Source organism: Miscanthus floridulus, chromosome 9, assembly GCF_019320115.1.
Source record: "Miscanthus floridulus cultivar M001 chromosome 9, ASM1932011v1, whole genome shotgun sequence".
NCBI classification, from domain to species: domain Eukaryota; kingdom Viridiplantae; phylum Streptophyta; class Magnoliopsida; order Poales; family Poaceae; genus Miscanthus; species Miscanthus floridulus.
The window spans coordinates 3,534,277-3,551,617 of NC_089588.1; the positions used below are offsets into that span (position 1 = coordinate 3,534,277).

The 17,341-nt window shown below is 45.5% G+C and overlaps 3 protein-coding genes across 3 annotated transcripts; 1 reads left to right on the forward strand and 2 right to left on the reverse strand.

The window, feature by feature from the left end:
* Positions 1-334: 334 nt before the first annotated feature.
* LOC136481209 (2-isopropylmalate synthase A-like) lies at positions 335-5,707 on the reverse strand. Its single transcript, XM_066478563.1, has 12 exons — positions 4,598-5,707; positions 4,027-4,240; positions 3,854-3,934; positions 3,632-3,721; positions 3,453-3,539; positions 3,036-3,136; positions 2,439-2,472; positions 2,256-2,330; positions 1,894-1,977; positions 1,677-1,811; positions 839-984; positions 335-749 (listed from the first exon to the last, which is right to left on the reverse strand). Exons 1-12 carry the CDS (start codon positions 5,290-5,292, stop codon positions 608-610), a joined length of 1,884 nt encoding a protein of 627 aa, XP_066334660.1. The 5' UTR covers positions 5,293-5,707; the 3' UTR covers positions 335-607.
* A 2,310-nt stretch (positions 5,708-8,017) lies between these two features.
* Positions 8,018-13,663, reverse strand: LOC136479073 (uncharacterized). Its single transcript, XM_066477053.1, has 4 exons — positions 13,522-13,663; positions 9,393-9,593; positions 8,651-8,745; positions 8,018-8,563 (listed from the first exon to the last, which is right to left on the reverse strand). The coding sequence occupies exons 1-4, from the start codon at positions 13,661-13,663 to the stop codon at positions 8,018-8,020; spliced, it is 984 nt and encodes a 327-aa protein (XP_066333150.1).
* A 2,050-nt stretch (positions 13,664-15,713) lies between these two features.
* Positions 15,714-17,011, forward strand: LOC136479074 (disease resistance protein RGA5-like). Its single transcript, XM_066477054.1, has 2 exons — positions 15,714-16,438; positions 16,744-17,011. The coding sequence occupies exons 1-2, from the start codon at positions 15,714-15,716 to the stop codon at positions 17,009-17,011; spliced, it is 993 nt and encodes a 330-aa protein (XP_066333151.1).
* Positions 17,012-17,341: the final 330 nt, after the last annotated feature.

Here is a 17,341-nt window from a genome sequence, read left to right on the forward strand (position 1 = left end):
CGTGTTGTTAGAGACGGTCTTAGCAGTGGCCTTACTAGAGTAAGGTTTTTGCCACTCAACCCCAAAAAGTAGGTGAGGCCCCAAGTATATTCTTCTAAAGCTGCTTTTTAATAAAGGACAAAAAAGCAACAAACTAACAACCGCAAGCAACAAAAGAAATAAAACAACAACATCAAATTGAATTAAGGCGTCAACATAAACCGCCACATGGTAACTCTGTACCATTATTCCACACTAACAAAGCAACAAGTGTATTGCACATCCACCACCACTCCGGAAAAGGGAGGTTCTCCGGTACGTTGGATTTCTGGGGAAAACCCCAACAAATTTGGGGTAGATATATGGGTGGCTAGATGGGCCCTAATATTATTTCATTATTGAAAGTATGGTTAATATAAGATACAAATTGTACACTACATAGGGCCAAAATTTCCTGCATGTTCTAAGCTAAAGGGACTATCCTCCCAAAAAGGAACAGCACAATCACCACACTGACAAGGGGAAACCCCAATACTGAACAGCCTGTTACTAAAACGAAATGTCACTCTATAGTTGCTCAAGCTCTTACATCACCCAGCCCACATGAAAACCAAAACGATTGCCAAGCTCACTCTGTGCTTTGAACGCTTGCGCTCTCAGGTACCTCGCTGCTGGCTTTCGCAGCACCAGCAAAGCTGCACATCTTGTTCAGGGCACTCAGGTAAGCTCTGACGCTGGACACAACGATGTCCATTGCTGCCCCACTCCCGCTGAAGTCAGCAAACACAGATATTTGTTAAGAGAGAAGGGGATGGCAGAAGCATTTTAAAAATGAAACCGGATTTGAATGGGCTATAACCTGAAGGAGCGATTGAAAGGGTGACCAGTCAAGGCATGCTTGGAGTTGTTGGTCACATCTCCAGTGACAACCACTCGAGTTGTCGCAATTGCGTCAATGCCTTCTGTGACTGAAGTCATACCATATTCTCGGAGGACAGTTGGAATCTGCAGATAGCAAGTCCTATTAGACTTCTCTTGGTTTTGATCCAGCGATAATAAATGAAACAAAATAATTGAGTTGATGCATTTGGGCCCAATCCTGGCTGCATCAGTTAGTTACTTAGTCCATTTGTATTTCTCTACTCAAAACTGATAGGTGCCAAACCATGTTGACATCTAAGCATTTTTTGACACCCCAGTTTTCTACTCAAAATGCACACCAGCCAAAGTAGACACTATTTCAGAAGATGCACAAAAAGCCAAAGTTGGAAAGTGCTGTCGATAGAATAGCATCCCATGCTACATTGCATGATACCACAACATTGAAATGGACCTTGGAACCTTTCCAAGTAGCTCAACTGACACTTTCATTTCTTTCTCAAGCTGCTAAACTATAACCAGACTCAATACTCTGCTAAATCATCATATCAACAAGTCATGCCACTATATATATATGCAATTTCATTTTCAACATCGAACTAGTGTATCCTTTCTCATGAAATTCATCTGGTGGTGATAAATTTGATGCAAATCCTTGTAAACACTGGGTTTGATTTTAGTGGGTTTATAATGACGATACTAAACTACAGGTTCACCAGATACAAGTAGTTTCATAACTAAAACATAATGGATCAATACCATCTTGTTAGATATCGTGTACCAATACAAGAAAGACCAAGATCCCGAAAGCAACTAACCTGGATGATTTGGTCAACAGCCTTGTAAGCTGCATCAACTGGACCTGTTCCAACTGAACATGCTATTTTCTCCTCTCCATCTGGTGCTATCAGTTTCACAGTTGCTGTAGATAAGCCAAGTGTTCCACATGTTGCCTGCAAGGGATGCATAGCATTTCAAGCTTAGAATATCATGTTTCTATTAACCAAAGTTTCGTTAACTGCAGCTCAGTTATACCTGTACATCAGCAAGGGACCAAATAACCTTAGGCTGGAATATTTCATCTGACAATAACGCTTCTATGTCTTCATCAGTTACACGCTGCAAATGGTGAACTAACTGGTGAGTTTCAATGCATAGTGCATGTCAGAAATTACAGCTACAGATTATAATAAAGATTTGATGAATAAATTGAGCATGAGAGCAAGCAGTCCTCAATGCAAATGTAACGATTCAATAAAAATGCAGAGAGAAAATAACATGGCAAATAAAAGGTGAAAGTTATTAATTAAATGCATGTAATTTTTAGAAAGACAATAATTGAAGGATAGAAAGTATCACACAAGCAATAAACAAAGTATACTTAAGCAAAGAGTCACCTTTTTCTTCTCCGCGACCTCTTTGTATCGTTTAAAAAAATCTTCAAATTCCTTGTCACTGATTTCATATCCAAGCTACAAGTGGAAAAACAAGGATGCCATTCAGTAACAGTAAGAACTGAAATGAAAGGCCTCTAGCTGTGGACTTGTAGCAAGAACAACAAAGAAATATTCAAGCTGTACCTCCACTAGCTTAGATCTCACTGCATGCCTTCCGCTGGACAACAAGAAAAGAAAACATTAGTACATTACTATGGATGAGATTCTAAAATTTGACTTATTTTACCATTGTATGCCTGTCCAATTGTATTTTAGCATGAAAAATCTAGTTCATCGAAGCTAGAAGAGTATAAAACTATACCAAGCCAACAATCCTAGTCCTAGAAGCATAAACATGATAAATAGATTAATGGAAGACCAAACATTTGCCACATTAAACGATCAAGGTTCAAGTTTAAGAATATAATACATCATTGCATAATTACAGAATTAGAGGGTATATGTCTATGATGTGACTTAAGTGTAATGGTTTACATCATTACCCTACAACCAATACTTCTGCAACACTACCTATACTAATGTCAACGACAGTTAATACCTATTTAGTAGCCAAATACATAAGCATTCAGAATCTAAGCATTTGTGGCTCTTTAGTTAAGAGGATGCATACCAAATCAGGCAAAAGTAAAAAGTAGAAAGTTGGTAAGAGAAATCCAATTGAGAGACATCATAGCAGAATTATTGGAGAAAATGACATCATAGTAGAAAGTTGCATAATACCTGAGTTTCCCAAGAACAATACCAAATTCATTTGCACGTGTTAAACCAATATCATCAGGCGATATTATTTCATATGTTCCTTTATATTTAAGCATCCCATCCTGTAAAAAATAAAACAAAAGAAAAGTGAACATGAAGAACCATTCCAATCTATAACCAACACAGTTTATAAAAATAGTTAAATCATACAGCATTGATATCATCAGTTAAAAAATATATATATCTCAGAGGTTCGGAGCAATGATGCAAGGTGAAACCATGATTGATCCATCACAAAGGTGAAAATAATTATCTAAAAGTTGAGAACCAATTACCGAACAGATGAAAAAGATAAATGCTAAGGATTTAGAAACAACCAACCCACCAGAACTACAATTCCAAAAAGTTGATGGTAGCAAGGAGACTGAATATGTTTACCTGATGAATTCCACTTTCATGAGCAAAGGCATTGGCACCAACAATAGCTTTATGCGGTTGTACATGAAGTCCACTGTGCTCTTGTACCTAGAATAGAGCATTTGCGCCAGAAATTTCAGTCATCTGAAAAATTCAAAAGAGGTAGAAAAGAAAACAGACAAAAAAGACAATTATTGTACCATTTTGCTTGTCAAAGTAATATGTTGGGAATTGATTCCCGTATATAGACCATCTAAGAGCTCCCCACGACATTTAATTGCCATGACAACCTGAACAATGATCAGAAATATTAGGCATGTAAAAACACTCTATGAAGCCAATTCAGATTTCTTTTCCAAAATCCATCATACACTATTTTGTAAGGTATGTCAGCATATAATACGGCAACTACATGAGTTCACCTCTTCCAACGAAGCATTTCCAGCTCTTTCACCAATACCATTAATAGTCACCTCTAACTGTCGTGCTCCTGCACGAGCGCCCTAAAGGTAAGTCAAATTAGTAACCCAGTTAAAGATTAACCAATGATAATAAATTATATATAAAATAGAAACAAACAAGGAGAAGGTAGTACCGCTAATGTGTTAGCAGTCGCAAGACCAAGGTCATTCTGGCAATGAGTGGAGATGATAGCATTTTCAATTCCAGGAGTGTTTGCCTTTATGTCAACAATTAACTTCCCAAATTCATAAGGAAGGGTGTATCCGACAGTGTCTGGGATATTAAGAGTGGTTGCCCCAGCTTTTATGACTTCCTCCAGTATATGATACAGGAACTCTCGATTTGACCTGGATGGTAATTGGCAAGGTGAAATCTATCAGGCCACAGCCTTATTAAGCACATCAGGGAAAAACGGATCCTTTGTTTGTGAAATAGTACAACAATTCAAGGGTGTTCCAGGATGAGCTAAACTTTTGCATTCCATTTACAAAAGTAAATTGGCCAAGACCAACCAAAATAATTTGGATGCACTAATAAGCTTACAAGCTTCATTTAAGACCGAACGTGGCGGTAAAATTTCGGTAGTACCTAATACTCGGACCTTTATTCTTTACGCCTACTATTGAAACAACAGTGTCAAACAATCAACAAAATTTGCAAGTACTAGTGTTCCCCAACAGTAATAAAGCTGTGAAGAGCCGTACCTGCCGGCATCCTCAGGGCTGAATTCGACATCAGGGCACCCAAGGCTGCGTGCGTACGCCACCATCTCCTTAGCAATAGCGACGACCTGCTCAGGCGTCTTCCTAAGCTTATGCTGCATGTGGATCTCGCTGGTGGCGATGAAGGTGTGGATCCGGGGCCTGCGCGCGTGCCTGACGGCCTCCCACGCGGCGTCGATGTCCCTCCTATTGCACCGCGAGAGGCCGCAGATGACGGGCACATGGACGCCCTCGCCCTCCGGCGGGTTGCCGACCTCGATGGCGATGGAGCGCACGGCGTCGAGGTCGTCGGGGGAGGAGGCCGGGAAGCCCGCCTCGATGACGTCGACGCCGAGGCGGGCCAGCTGGCGCGCGACCACGAGCTTCTCGGCGCTCGTCATGGTGGCGCCAGGGGACTGCTCCCCGTCGCGGAGCGTGGTGTCGAAGATGCGCACGTAGTTTGGGTCGTCGATGCGGTTCGGCACGTACTCGGGCCGCCGCCGCTGCTGCTGCTGCGACGCCCGGATGCGCTGGGCAAACGCGCGGAGGCGGATGATGCTGGGGGTCGACTTGCCGGCGGCGGCGGAGAGGCCATGGGCGGAGCGCGGGGCGCGGGCGGAGAGGGAGGGGGAGAGGTGGGTGGTGGGGATGGGCGGTTTGGTGGTGGTGGAGCAGTAGGGTTTAGCGGAGAAGGCCATGGTTGGTCGCCGGGGACTCGGCTTGCTCAGAGTCGTCGCGGGGGTTTAGGAGGGGGCGGGCGGCGGCGGCGGGGACGCGGGGGTCTTGTGTAAAAATCGACTGTTTTTAGCTTATTCTCTCCTGTAGAACGCTGTTAAATCATCCAAAATTTATTGTACAACCTAACAGCCGAACACGCAGGATCGGATCGGATCGCGGCGGGCTGGCTGACACACCGGAGCACGCAACACGGCGTCCGCCGCGGCGAGCACGCGAGAGCGGTGAGGGCGTGAGGGGGAGCGGCGGTGTGCTGTGCCGTGGTCGTGCGCGACTTGTACTCTAGCGCCGCCGCTACCAACTCGTGCAGTCGGACCTGTCCCACAGCACAAGAAGCCGGAGTACCTGGCTCATTTTGCGTTTGGGGTGGGAACACCCGGACTCGGATGGCCTTCGTCACCGCACACACCATATATACGGTTCGTGGAAAAGAAACTTGATTATTAAAATCATTCACTATGCTAAGATTATACATGTATTCTGTCTTAGAGTGTGTTTGGAATGGTTTCTTCGGAGGAGTTGGAGCTCCTCCAAAACAACAGCTCCACCTTCTCTTTTTCCATTGAAAACCGGCTCTAAATAGCTCCTACTAATAAACCGTTAGGTACCAGAGCTAAAGCCGGAGAAGGACGCTACCAAATAGTTGGAACCAGCCAAAGAGCAGGAGCCACAAGCGTTTTTTTTTTTTTTTTTGAGAATCAGACAAGCTTTATTGATTTGATAAAATGGTTACATGGTTTACAAGTAATTGGAGGATAGAATTAGGGGATCATCTATCCAAACAAAAGAGTTTTTCTCTACCAAAGCTTGTCTTGCTGACTCATGAGCTACTGAATTGCATTCCCTATTACAATGACTAATAGAAACAATAGCGAAATCCGGCAACATTAATCGTAAAATAGCCGCCGCCGCCGCCTGTTGAGCCAACAAGAGTCCATCTCTCAGGGCAAAGGGCAGGAGCCACAAGCGTTAGCAACACTGGTGTGCAAGGAAAGGTGTTTTTTTTTGGTAGGCCACTCCAAGTCTCCAAGCAAACTCGGGCGAGACGGCCCAGCTCCAAGTAAGGCCCCGTTTAGATCCCAAAATCCAAAAATTTTCAAGATTTCACGTCACATCAAATCTTACGGTACATGTATGGAGCATTAAATATAGGTAAAAAGAATAACTAATTGCACAGTTTGCCCGTAATTCGCGAGACGAATCTTTTAAGCCTAAATAGTCCATAATTGGACAATTTTTGCCAAATACAAACGATAGTGCTACAGTAGCCAAAAGCCAAAAAAAAAATTGGCATCTAAACGGGGCCTAACATCGCTCCAGAGACCAAGGCCCGTTCGCGTAAGAGGCCCATTTCTCGAGCAGACCCGTGTGCTGTGGTCGTCTATGGACCGTGGTGACTGCTGAAAGCGTTGAAGGGGAAGACTGGCGGACGCTCACGGCAACTCTGTTATTATAATAACTAGTCCATCACGCGTGATGGCGCGCGGCGGCAAATCACTTGGTTAAGACGTAGGTAAAAAATATGTTTAATATTTGCATGAAAATAATATTAGAAGTTTAATGTAGATATGTCATGCACAAGAACTAAACGATTGGAGCTCTTTTTATATTTAACATGGTAAAACTATTCAGAATTGTTGTAAACATGAAATGATTGATGTGGTAGATGACATTTCGTAGCAAAAATATAGAAGGCAATGCAATAAACTATTTTAGGTCTTCACACTACATGAGAAATATTCTAAAGCTTCTGTTTTCACACCGAGCATGAAGCATGAGTATTTTTTTTCTCTAGAGTCACGTAGAGATTAGAAATTGGAAAAAGCAAGGAAATGGCATTTACCTTAAACGTGTATTTGCGTCTTCGTGGCCTACACCCATGAATTCTGCATTTAAGCCATCAGCCATAAATTTAGTGTTAAGTTTAGGTACAGCAGTTATGGGAAAAATAATTTTGGATTAAAAATAGCCAATCTGTGAATTGTGATGAGGCATCTGAACTTGCTTGAATACTGTAAATCCATACGGAAGCAACTAATTAACTATTTCCAGATCTTAACATCCTATCTTCTTTATTTATACAGAATGTTTAATCTCTTGTTAAAACAAATATAACTTTTTCATAATCCACAAGATCGTGCTACCTTTCTGCTAGAAGGTTAATAACTTCATAAATCAGGTCAACAGACTATATACAGCGCAAACCATCTTTCTGGCTGGTTTCAGAAGGAAAAAGGCTTGCAAAACTGGTTAATCTACTACAAAAATAAGCATGCTAAAATCCCTGCAAAAAAACAACAATAAAGGCACATCATCTCTGTTGCAAACATACTCTCTTGTACTGAATGACTTCTATCATCTAAAATGATATTTCTCCTGTACTAAATGACTTCTATCATCTAATGCTATTTCAGTGGATTCATAAAAGATTGCAAGTGGTATGACTCTAGTAAATTTGTTATACATAGGACTGTGGGGTGTTTGGGTACAGAGAATAACTGACTGGCTGCTATAGAATACTACCAAAAAAATCGAGGATTTATGTAAACAGGTGTACTAAAGAAACAACCACCTGTTCATCATTTGATATGTATCAGATCGTGAGGAACCCTCATTCCTTCAACTCTACTACTCCATCCATTCCAAATTATAAGATGTTTTGGCTTTTTTAGATATATATTATTTTTGCTATGCACTTAGACCCACACTGTCTAGATCCATACTAACAGTTAATCTACGACGATTCACACGGCTTGAAAAGCCGGATAGGTTGGTCTCGATCATGTGATCAATTTTCTTGACGCTGCCAGGTGGGATGTAGAGAAGACCCATCAAGTCACCCTCATAAGATGGCACCTTACCCTCCTGACTATTGGCATTACCACTACCCTCCTTATCACCGGCATCTCCAGCAAAGCTTATCAGATCCCCCAGTTGCCCAGTAGGAGGAAGGGGAGCTTTGTTGTTAAGACCAATATTAGGAGCAGTGCAAGTTTTGCGTAACTCAGGACGACGACGAGAAGGCCTAAGGGGAACTTCTTGCTGTAACCTAACACTAGGGAACACCATGGCTAGATAGGCACGGCCGAGTCTGATCAGTCTAAGCAGGAGGGTGTAGGCCATGGAGCTCGTAACTGCGCTTTTTATGTCGTAGAAGCTGATCAGAGTTGCCTTCCTCTGTGTCCTGAGGAATTGCTTCTGTATCCTGCTGAAAAAGTGGTTGATGGAGACTTCCTGCCTATATGTTTCAGATTGCACTATCTTAATTTGTGCATGTATTCATGTCCTCTGAATTAAGAATTGAAGCAGAAGAATACTCACATTGACAGGGTAAAAATGACGAACTAAGAACCCGATAATTGAACCGAGCAACGCACACAATATTGCAATGACCGACACCGATGTAGTCCCCAAGCCTGCAAATCCATAAGCCGAACATCAGCAGCGTGATATTGTCACAGCTTTCACAACAAACCCGTTAGCAAGACTAGCAACTACATAGGCTATTCACTGTAGTATATGTTTACTATTTCTCCAAAAAACTGGAGCAGGGAGTCCACATAGCACCATATCACTATCACTATTCTAAGTAAAACACTGTCAGGTTTTTTTTATGAAACCTGTCAGGCATTGCTAACAGACTGTAGATGAAAATGTTTTGAGGCCAGAAATACGAGACAAGGAAAAACGAAGTTGTCATCATTGAATCCCCAAAGCGGTTAGTAGAAACTAATTATAAAGTATCTCAAATATAAGCTGAATGATGGAGCAAAAACCCTGATGCATATCCGGATAAGGCAGAATACATGTTATCAAGAAAAGCTACTTATATACACCGGAACAATCAGCACATTTTACCAGCCTTTGTGCACAAATAATCTCAGGCTATGCATGAAATTTTTAAATTGGAAGACATTGGTACCATGACAGGTAAATGCTGTTGACATAACAGGTGGCCAGAGTAAAACACAATAAAGTCAAGCACTAAACATAAGTTACTAAGTCACAGCACCTATGCAGCAGTATTAAGTTAAAGCAAGTTGGAGGTCCATTCAGTATTTACCTAACTGTTTTTCATGCACACAATCTTCTGCCTTTAGATTGATTTGTCTAACCATTCGATTTCCTCTGTCAGCTACTAACAGGGCACAAATTTTGGGGACATAAACAAGCTCAAAATCTGCCGAGAAAGTAGCATTATGTGCCAGTCCATCCCTGCGATCATGCCCTGATGAGAGGCCTCCGGCAACCTTAGTAGTATAACCTAGCAATGACAAATTTGTAGCAAGAAATCAGGAGCAAGGTGATGTTATTGGCCAACACGTAAATATCAGTATACCTGATACTCTCTCCATTCCAAATTGCAAGTCATTCTGAGCAATACCAAAGTGGTGCACAATTCTGGCAAGATGTGCACATGCGACTAATCATAGCCTTGATAACATCACAAATCCAGCGTCCGGTCAGTAGACCGACGCCAGCATCATTTCGACCAACTCCATTTCAACTCTAACTTCTTCACCCTTGCTCAAATGTGCCAACCACCAAGAATTTTGCATCCGGCGCAATAGAAAATAGACATTTCATTTTTCCAAAAGTGCCGAATCCCGCCGAGCTTGCTCGGCGGGAGAGAGAGAGGGACCCAAACCCATCTCAACCCTGCACACACCTTGTGCACATATGTTAGCATATTTTCACAAATATTATCAAGGGTGTTAGTACTCCACTAGATCTTAAATGCATATGCAATGAGTTAGAGCATCTAGTGGCACTTTGATAACCGCATTCCGATACGAGTTTCACCCCTCTTAATAGTACGGCTATCAAACCTAAATGTGATCACACTCTCTAAGTGTCTTGATCACCAAAACAAAGTAGCTCCTACAAGTTATACCTTTGCCTTGAGCTTTTTGTTTTTCTCTTTCTTCTCTTCAAGTTTAAGCCCTTGATCATCTCCATGCTATCACCATTGTCATGTTATGATCTTCATTTGCTTCTCTACTTGAAGTGTGCTACCTATCTCATGATCACTTGATGAACTAGGTTAGCACTTAGGGTTTCATCAATTCATCAAAACCAAACTAGAGCTTTCAGCACCTCAGGGTATGCGAACCTTAGGGGTTGCTCGTACCTACTCCAGGTTTGGTGTTGAGAACGATAGACAGTTGGGAGGCCCCTTAATATGGGTTTACCGATAAGTACTTGGATTCATTATATTCTTCGATATGGTTACATATGATGAGTTTATTAATGGCTAATTCATTATCGTGTTCAATGCAGCAATGGAACGGACAGGATACACTCTCTACAGCTCTGTTTATCTAGACGGAATCAGAGTTAGTTAGAGGGAATGCGAGGCGCAAGTACAGGGAGTACATGGACGGTCTCGACGTCCTGACACAGCACCAGGCTACGCTCTTTTTACTATCATACCTGTGTCTTGTTCGATCTATACTATATCACAGCCTAACTCAATTACGAAATATTTAGGTGCATTGGTGTCCTTGGGATGCTCCGGAGTTCCAGAACTATCTCAGTCCTGTCACTAGGGACGAGTCAGAGGAGTATCGCTGCAACGTCCCTCTTATTTTCTTCCACGTGGTCGAGATTCACTTCCCCGTCAGGGTCTGCAGACAGTTTGGAAGAATGACAGGCTGTCCACCACCGCTTTACTCCACCAACCAAGTATTGCACGGGTGCGTTACTTATTAATAACAGAGCTACAATCCAGATGTGTATGTGGTAGAACTAACATCGTTTTGTTGCAGGTTTGACCGCAGGAAGAGGTACAAGACCAAGGATTGGCGCATGACACACAGTGCGTACATCCACTTGTGGGAGACTAGGGAACGGCAGCCGGTCCATGTGAGTCCTCCACACGACCAGCACACCTTCGACGAGTACCTGCGCTGGCTTCACAGGTCTACGAGGACACATATCAAGCCCCCGTACACTGAGGAGGCGATTGACGAGGACTCGGAGGAAGATATGATCGAAGATGTGTACAACGTTGCCACTAGAGAGGACACACAGCTACAAAGAGCCCCGCTACAAAGATACGTGGTAAGATACTTGAATGGTACAATTTGTTATCCATTTGGTATTAATTATGTATACTAAAAATGTTCAACCGCGTTTCTAAACCCAGGCGACACAATTGTCGAGACTGTCCAACGAAGCAGCGTACCGGCTTCACGAGTCTAGAGGGCAGGGGTCAGGCGTTCTCGAGGCTTTTGTGGAGGTAAACATAAAGTAGTCTGTTTCGAAATTGTTTCTTTAGTGTATATGCGTTTGTGAAATGCGCTAACTTTAACATCTATTTATGCAGAAGGTGAAGAAGAGCTGCAGGAAGCTAGCTCAAAAGTTGAGCTGCATGGACACTCCTTATGAGGAACCGCCACTCTCAGCGCAGTCGGGTGGTACGTCTTCAACTTCTTTAAGGACGCCAGCCGGCTTTTCTCAGCCGGTGACAGGTGCCACTTCCGCAGTGCGTACACCACCACATTATAGCACTGGGAAGGACCCTGCAATCGAGGAGGAGGACGACGACGACGAGTGGGAAGATTGGCCACAGGACGAGATCGGCATGTCTCAGCTAGGTGGTGCCCCGCTTGGCACCCAAGGAGCATCACAGGTACTAACAAAGGTAGTTTCTTTAAATACGTAGGCTACATGAACTAACGATCACAAAGAATTCTAAGTAATCGTGCATATCACATACTTGCAGGGTACGAGCCATACGCACCGGCGACGCGACTGCACCGACGTTGGCTACACTCCCAATGTGTTGCCAACAAATCCGAAGAGACATAGGCGTCCGAGGAATCCTTACACTCCTGGGTCTTAGTTTGTTAGATCGAACTATTATTGGGGTCCGAAACTTGCAGGCTTATTTGGTTATGTCATATCGAACTTAAGTCAAACTTATGTGGCAGCTTGTCAACCTATGTTATTTGCTTCATATTCGTTTCAATGCGTCGCGGCATCACTGTTTGCGAGATTAAGTAGCAACTAGTTCAAAAAACGGTTTTCAAAAAATATTCGTTTCAATCCGATCCAATTTTTCGTAATCGATTAGTTAACATGGTGTTTAACCGTATTATGAAAGACAGAAAAATATCAATTGCCTTATCAATTTCTCTATTCGGCCTTGAAAAAAATAACAAAATATAGAAACAAATTCACTATTCATTTTACGTCAAACAATACTTACAACAACTCCCACCATTGGCGCGACGCGTTCCGATTAAACCGTCCAGGTACCGTCGGGTTGACGGCGGGCAAGCTTGCTGCTTAGGCTGGCATGACTGGCTGCGGGGTTTTATTTGGCCCAGCGGCGCCATGACCCCTGGCGCGGCACTGCCGCGCCAAGATGGGTGGCGCGGCAGGCCCTGCCCCGTCAGCGGTCATCGCTCCTTGTCGCTGACACGTTAGCACTGCATGGCGCGGCACAGGCATTTGCCCGCGCTAGGGCAATAGGCGCGGCCCAGTTTAAAAAAAACAGACGTGTTAGATTTAAAATTAGTTTCGAAAAAAGATTAAAATTAAAAAAAAATCAATGCGGCGCGGTGCTCGCAGTTGTGATCGCTGCGGTGGTCAGGGGTGAGCTGTAGTAGATCTCGTCTAGTCCGGGACGAGGGTGGGGAGTTGCCCTGGGCCCGCGGCGGCGGCCCGCCGTCGACGGAGAGCCCCAGATGCTCGACTGTTCCGGTAATAAACTCAGTCAGCCCAATACTCGACTACTGCTCCTCTTCCTGCTCGTGTACCATGCTTTGCTGCTCATAGTCATATCCGTACGGGGAGATTTGAAAAGGGGTAGCTATTGGTTCCAAATCTAAAACTCTGCTCACACCTCCTGGATGGCAGGTCTTCGCTCTCCTCTACATAGTGACATTTTAGATCCTTTGATTTGATACAAACATCTCCATGAAACGAAACAAATTCCTTCAAAAGTTGCCGTTCCATTCGAAAAGTCTTTTTTTCCCCTCCTTGGACACGCAGGAGCAGGAGGGAAGTCATGGTATGAGTATGACAGGGGGAAAGTGAAAAGAGTTAAATGCACCAGAGATCCATTAACTTGTGAGGAGGTTTCAGTTAGGTCCATCAACTTTCAAAGTGACTTTTTGGGTCCATAAACTTAGTATGTGTATCACTTAGGTCTATAGATGTCCACATTGGCTTCTCGTGCTGACATGGCATGATGCCGTGGCCATGCAGCGCGCGAAAATAGGTCAGCCGCAGCCGTGGGTGCGCGAGCAGGCGCGCCGCCGTCTTCCTCGTCGCCGCCGACGTGAAGTCCACGAAGCTCTGGATCAGCGTCGGCCCCACGTACATGACGGTGAGGCGGAGCAGCGCCAGCGACGTGTTCAGCAGGAACTGCGCCCAGAAGGTGCGGAACAGCGGGCCTTGAGGTCCGGGTCCATGGCCACTGTGTCGAGCGTGGCCGGGTGGGTGAAGGGCGCGGACGTCCACCGCTGCGCGCAATCACCGGCGGCGTTGGCGTAGAGCCGCAGCTCGCGGCGGCGCGCCTCCATCTCGTTGGCGACGGACTCGAGGTGCTGCAGGTAGGGCCGCAGCACGCGTGTGCGGTCGTGGCGGCGCACACGCAGCACGAGGCGTCCGTTCCCGGCGGTTGTCCACGCGAGGCGCGCCCCCAGGAAGGCGTCCCGCGCGGTGTGGCCATAGACCCCAGGAAGGCGTCCCGCGCGGTGTGAACGGTACCAGCGCTGCACCAGCGGGTTCATCCACGCCCACGTCGCGCGCGACGCCCACGACGCCGTCGCGTACGGGGTCACGTTCGCCTTGCTGTTGCTGTCGGTGGTGGTGGTGGTCTCCTCATCCGCCGCCGCGGCCCCGGTGGCGTGGTCGTTGACCGCTACCACAGCTACGACGCCCGTGGACCCGAGGATGGAGAGGAGCGGGAGGGGAAGGCACAGGACCAGTGCCGCGACGGCGAGCGCGTCGTCCGGGAGCCTAGCCGCGCCCGATGCGAGGCGCGCCACGGAGGTGCCGGCGAGGAGCGCCGTCAGCGCGGGCGCCGCCAGCCAGTAGAGGCGCAGGGTCAGCGGGTGCGCCGCCGCGCGGAACCGCTTCTCGTTTGCGACGACCGCCGCGGCGGCCAGGTGCGCCGCGCACTATAGCGCCAGGAACACCGCCTCCAGGGCCTCGCCGCCCCTGTTGACCAGGGAAAGGACCAGCAGCACGTCGTAGAACGCGGCGAGGACACCGGACGCAGCCAGCGCAACGACGAACCCGACGCCGACCCGAACAACCACGGCCCTGTCCAGCAACGGCTGCTTGTCTTCGCCGTTCAGGGCGCCGCCGGCGCCATGGCGTCGTCGCCGTGTGGAGATGAGCTTGGCGGCGCCGAGGCAGAGCAGCGCGACGAGGAAGACGGCGGCGCGCCTGCTCGCGCACCCACGGTGACGGCATCGGCTTCTGCTCGCGCGCCCGCGGGGCTACGGCGGGCCTGTTTTCGCGCCTGCATGGCCACGGCATCGTGCCATGTCAGCACGAAAAGCTAATGTGGACAGTTATGGACCTGAGTGATACACATACTAAGTTTATGGGCCCAAAAAGTCACTTTAAAAGTTGATGGACCTAACTGAAACCTCCTCATAAGTTAATGGATCTCTGGCGTATTTAACTCAAGTGAAAAACACCACGAGACATGTTGACAAGCAGCATTGATAGAGTCTGATGGCTTAGCTTGACCTCACGCATTCCTCGTCCTGGTCCCACTCAGCTAATCGCTGCCCGAGCATTGCAATCAGTTCACCTTTTGTTGGTGTAAACCGTTGCAGTAGCTTTCTGATCACTGTTAAACAATATTTAATTTCATAGTAATTCATATATAATAAAGAAATATGTGTGGATGAAGCTTTTGTTTATGCTGATGCCTCAATTTTTTATCATGATTTCTCTGTCACTCAAATTACAGCCGCATCATCGTCGATGCCTTTTTTTTCATCTTGGTGGACTGTTCTTCTTTGACCCGGTGTCTTTAAACCGTTGGCTTTTGTGGATTCTTCTTCTTTCACGTGGTTTCTTTAAACTACTTCCTCAATCAATATGTCATAATCCACCGAACCAATATCTTTTCTAGAACGTATAGAAGAACCCAGTTAAGCAGGCATATTTTAACAGTGTTGACATTTGGAAAAAAAAAATGTACAGTGTCTCTTGCATCATCTCCTTTTCTCTTTGTGTATCTGTGTCCATGTCCAGACCAAATCAAGCTTCTGCACATCTATTGTGAGTGTGATTAGATACACATATGTCTGCAGGCGTAGAGCAAGCCTTGGTGAGCATCTCCACGAGAATCATGAACTCCCTTCTTAATAAGCTTACTATCGTTTTCTCAAAAAATAAGCTTACTATCCTCATGGATGAAGAGCATAGCAAGTTCAGCAACACGTCGAAGGACTTGTCATTCATCAGGGATGAACTCAGCACCATGAATGCCTTGCTAGAGATTCTAGCGCACAAGGAGGACCTCGATCCCCTGACCAAGGATTGGAAGAGCCAAGTAAGGGAGATGGCCTATGATATCGAGGACTGGATTGATGAGGTCATTCGTCATGCCAGCCAGGATGGTACCACAGCTGGTTTCATTCGGAAGATCATTCAGCATATCAATATGGTGAGAACCAAAATTCGTATTTCCAGTGAAATGCAACAGATCAAGACTCGTGTCATGGAGGTGAGTCATCGTCGCAAAAGATACAAGATCGATGTGAGCGCCTCTAGATCTAAATATGTGCCTGTTGACCCTCGCCTCCACGCACTTTATGCTGATGAAGATGGCCTTGAGGGCATTGATGGCCCAAGAAATCAGCTGGTCAAGTGGCTGCTAGATGGAGATCAACGGTTGAGGGTGGTATCTATTGTAGGAATTGGCGGTCTTGGGAAGACCACGCTGGCCAATGAGGTGTACAAAAGGATTGGAGAGAAATTCGATTGTCAGGCATTTGTATCAGTCTCGCAAAGACCAGACCTGACAAGGATTCTCACTAATATGTTTTCACAACTTGGGCAACAGCCACCTTCTCAACCTGGCGAGGTGCAGAACCTCATTAATGTTCTTAGAGAACATCTACAAGACAAAAGGTACTTAAGTTCATGTTTTTAAAATGTTTCATGCAATCTTGTGATCAAATATGGTTCCTAAATATCATTTAGTGTGTTGTCAGTATATGACGTTAGGTTAGTTCCAAATAGTGTCCCTTTCTGCTCCTTAGTATTACCTAATATTATCGAATTGAAAATGAGTAGTATGGCACTCATACTGTTTAGAATTAACTATGAACACAGTGTTATATTTCTCTTATTTCTCGGAAAAAGTAGTGTCCTCTTATGAAGAACGCTCTATTAGCCTAGTTGAAATCATATGCTTTGTATGAATTTTTGTGCAGGTATTTTGTCATACTTGATGACATATGGGACAAATCAGCATGGGATATTCTTAGATGTGCCCTCCCCAAAAATGAGTGGGCCAGTAGAGTTATAACAACTACACGCATTGAAACTGTAGCTATTGCTTGTTGCAGTTATCGCAATGAGTGTGTTTATAAGATGGAGCCACTTGATAACCAACTATCAAAAAGATTATTTTTAAAAAGAATATTTGGTTCCGAGGATGCCTTCCCGAACAACTTAGAGAAGTTTCAACAGAAATTTTAGACAAATGTAGTGGTTTGCCACTTGCCATTGTTAGTATTTCTAGCCTTTTAGCTAATCAAGCAACCACGGCGTCGAGGTCGTCGAGGGAGGAGGCCGGGAACCCCGCCTTGATGATGTCGACGCCGAGGCGGGCCAGCTGGCGCGCGGCGACCAGCTTCTCGGCGCTCGTCATCGTGGCACCGGGGGACTGCTCCCCGTCGCGGAGCGTGGTGTCGAAGATGTGCACGTAGTTTGGGTCGTCGATGCGGTTCGGCACGTACTCGGGCCGCCGCCGCTGCTGCGACGCCCGGATGCGCTGGGCAAACGCGTGGAGGCGGATGATGGTGGGGG

Coding starts and splice junctions, on each gene's coding strand:
- LOC136481209 (XM_066478563.1), bottom strand. CDS start 5,292: ATGGCCTTCTCCGCTAAACCCTACTGCTCCACCACCACCAAACCGCCC. Junction 1,978..2,255: donor AGGTCGCGGAGAAGAAAAAG/GTGACTCTTTGC, acceptor CACCATTTGCAG/CGTGTAACTGATGAAGACAT. Junction 750..838: donor CCTTTCAATCGCTCCTTCAG/GTTATAGCCCAT, acceptor TGCTGACTTCAG/CGGGAGTGGGGCAGCAATGG.
- LOC136479074 (XM_066477054.1), top strand. CDS start 15,714: ATGGATGAAGAGCATAGCAAGTTCAGCAACACGTCGAAGGACTTGTCA. Junction 16,439..16,743: donor GAACATCTACAAGACAAAAG/GTACTTAAGTTC, acceptor ATTTTTGTGCAG/GTATTTTGTCATACTTGATG.
- LOC136479073 (XM_066477053.1), bottom strand. CDS start 13,663: ATGTACGTGGGGCCGACGCTGATCCAGAGCTTCGTGGACTTCACGTCG. Junction 9,594..13,521: donor TGGCCACGGCATCATGCCAT/GTCAGCACGAGA, acceptor TGTCATTGCTAG/GTTATACTACTAAGGTTGCC. Junction 8,746..9,392: donor TGTGCATGAAAAACAGTTAG/GTAAATACTGAA, acceptor ATGGATTTGCAG/GCTTGGGGACTACATCGGTG.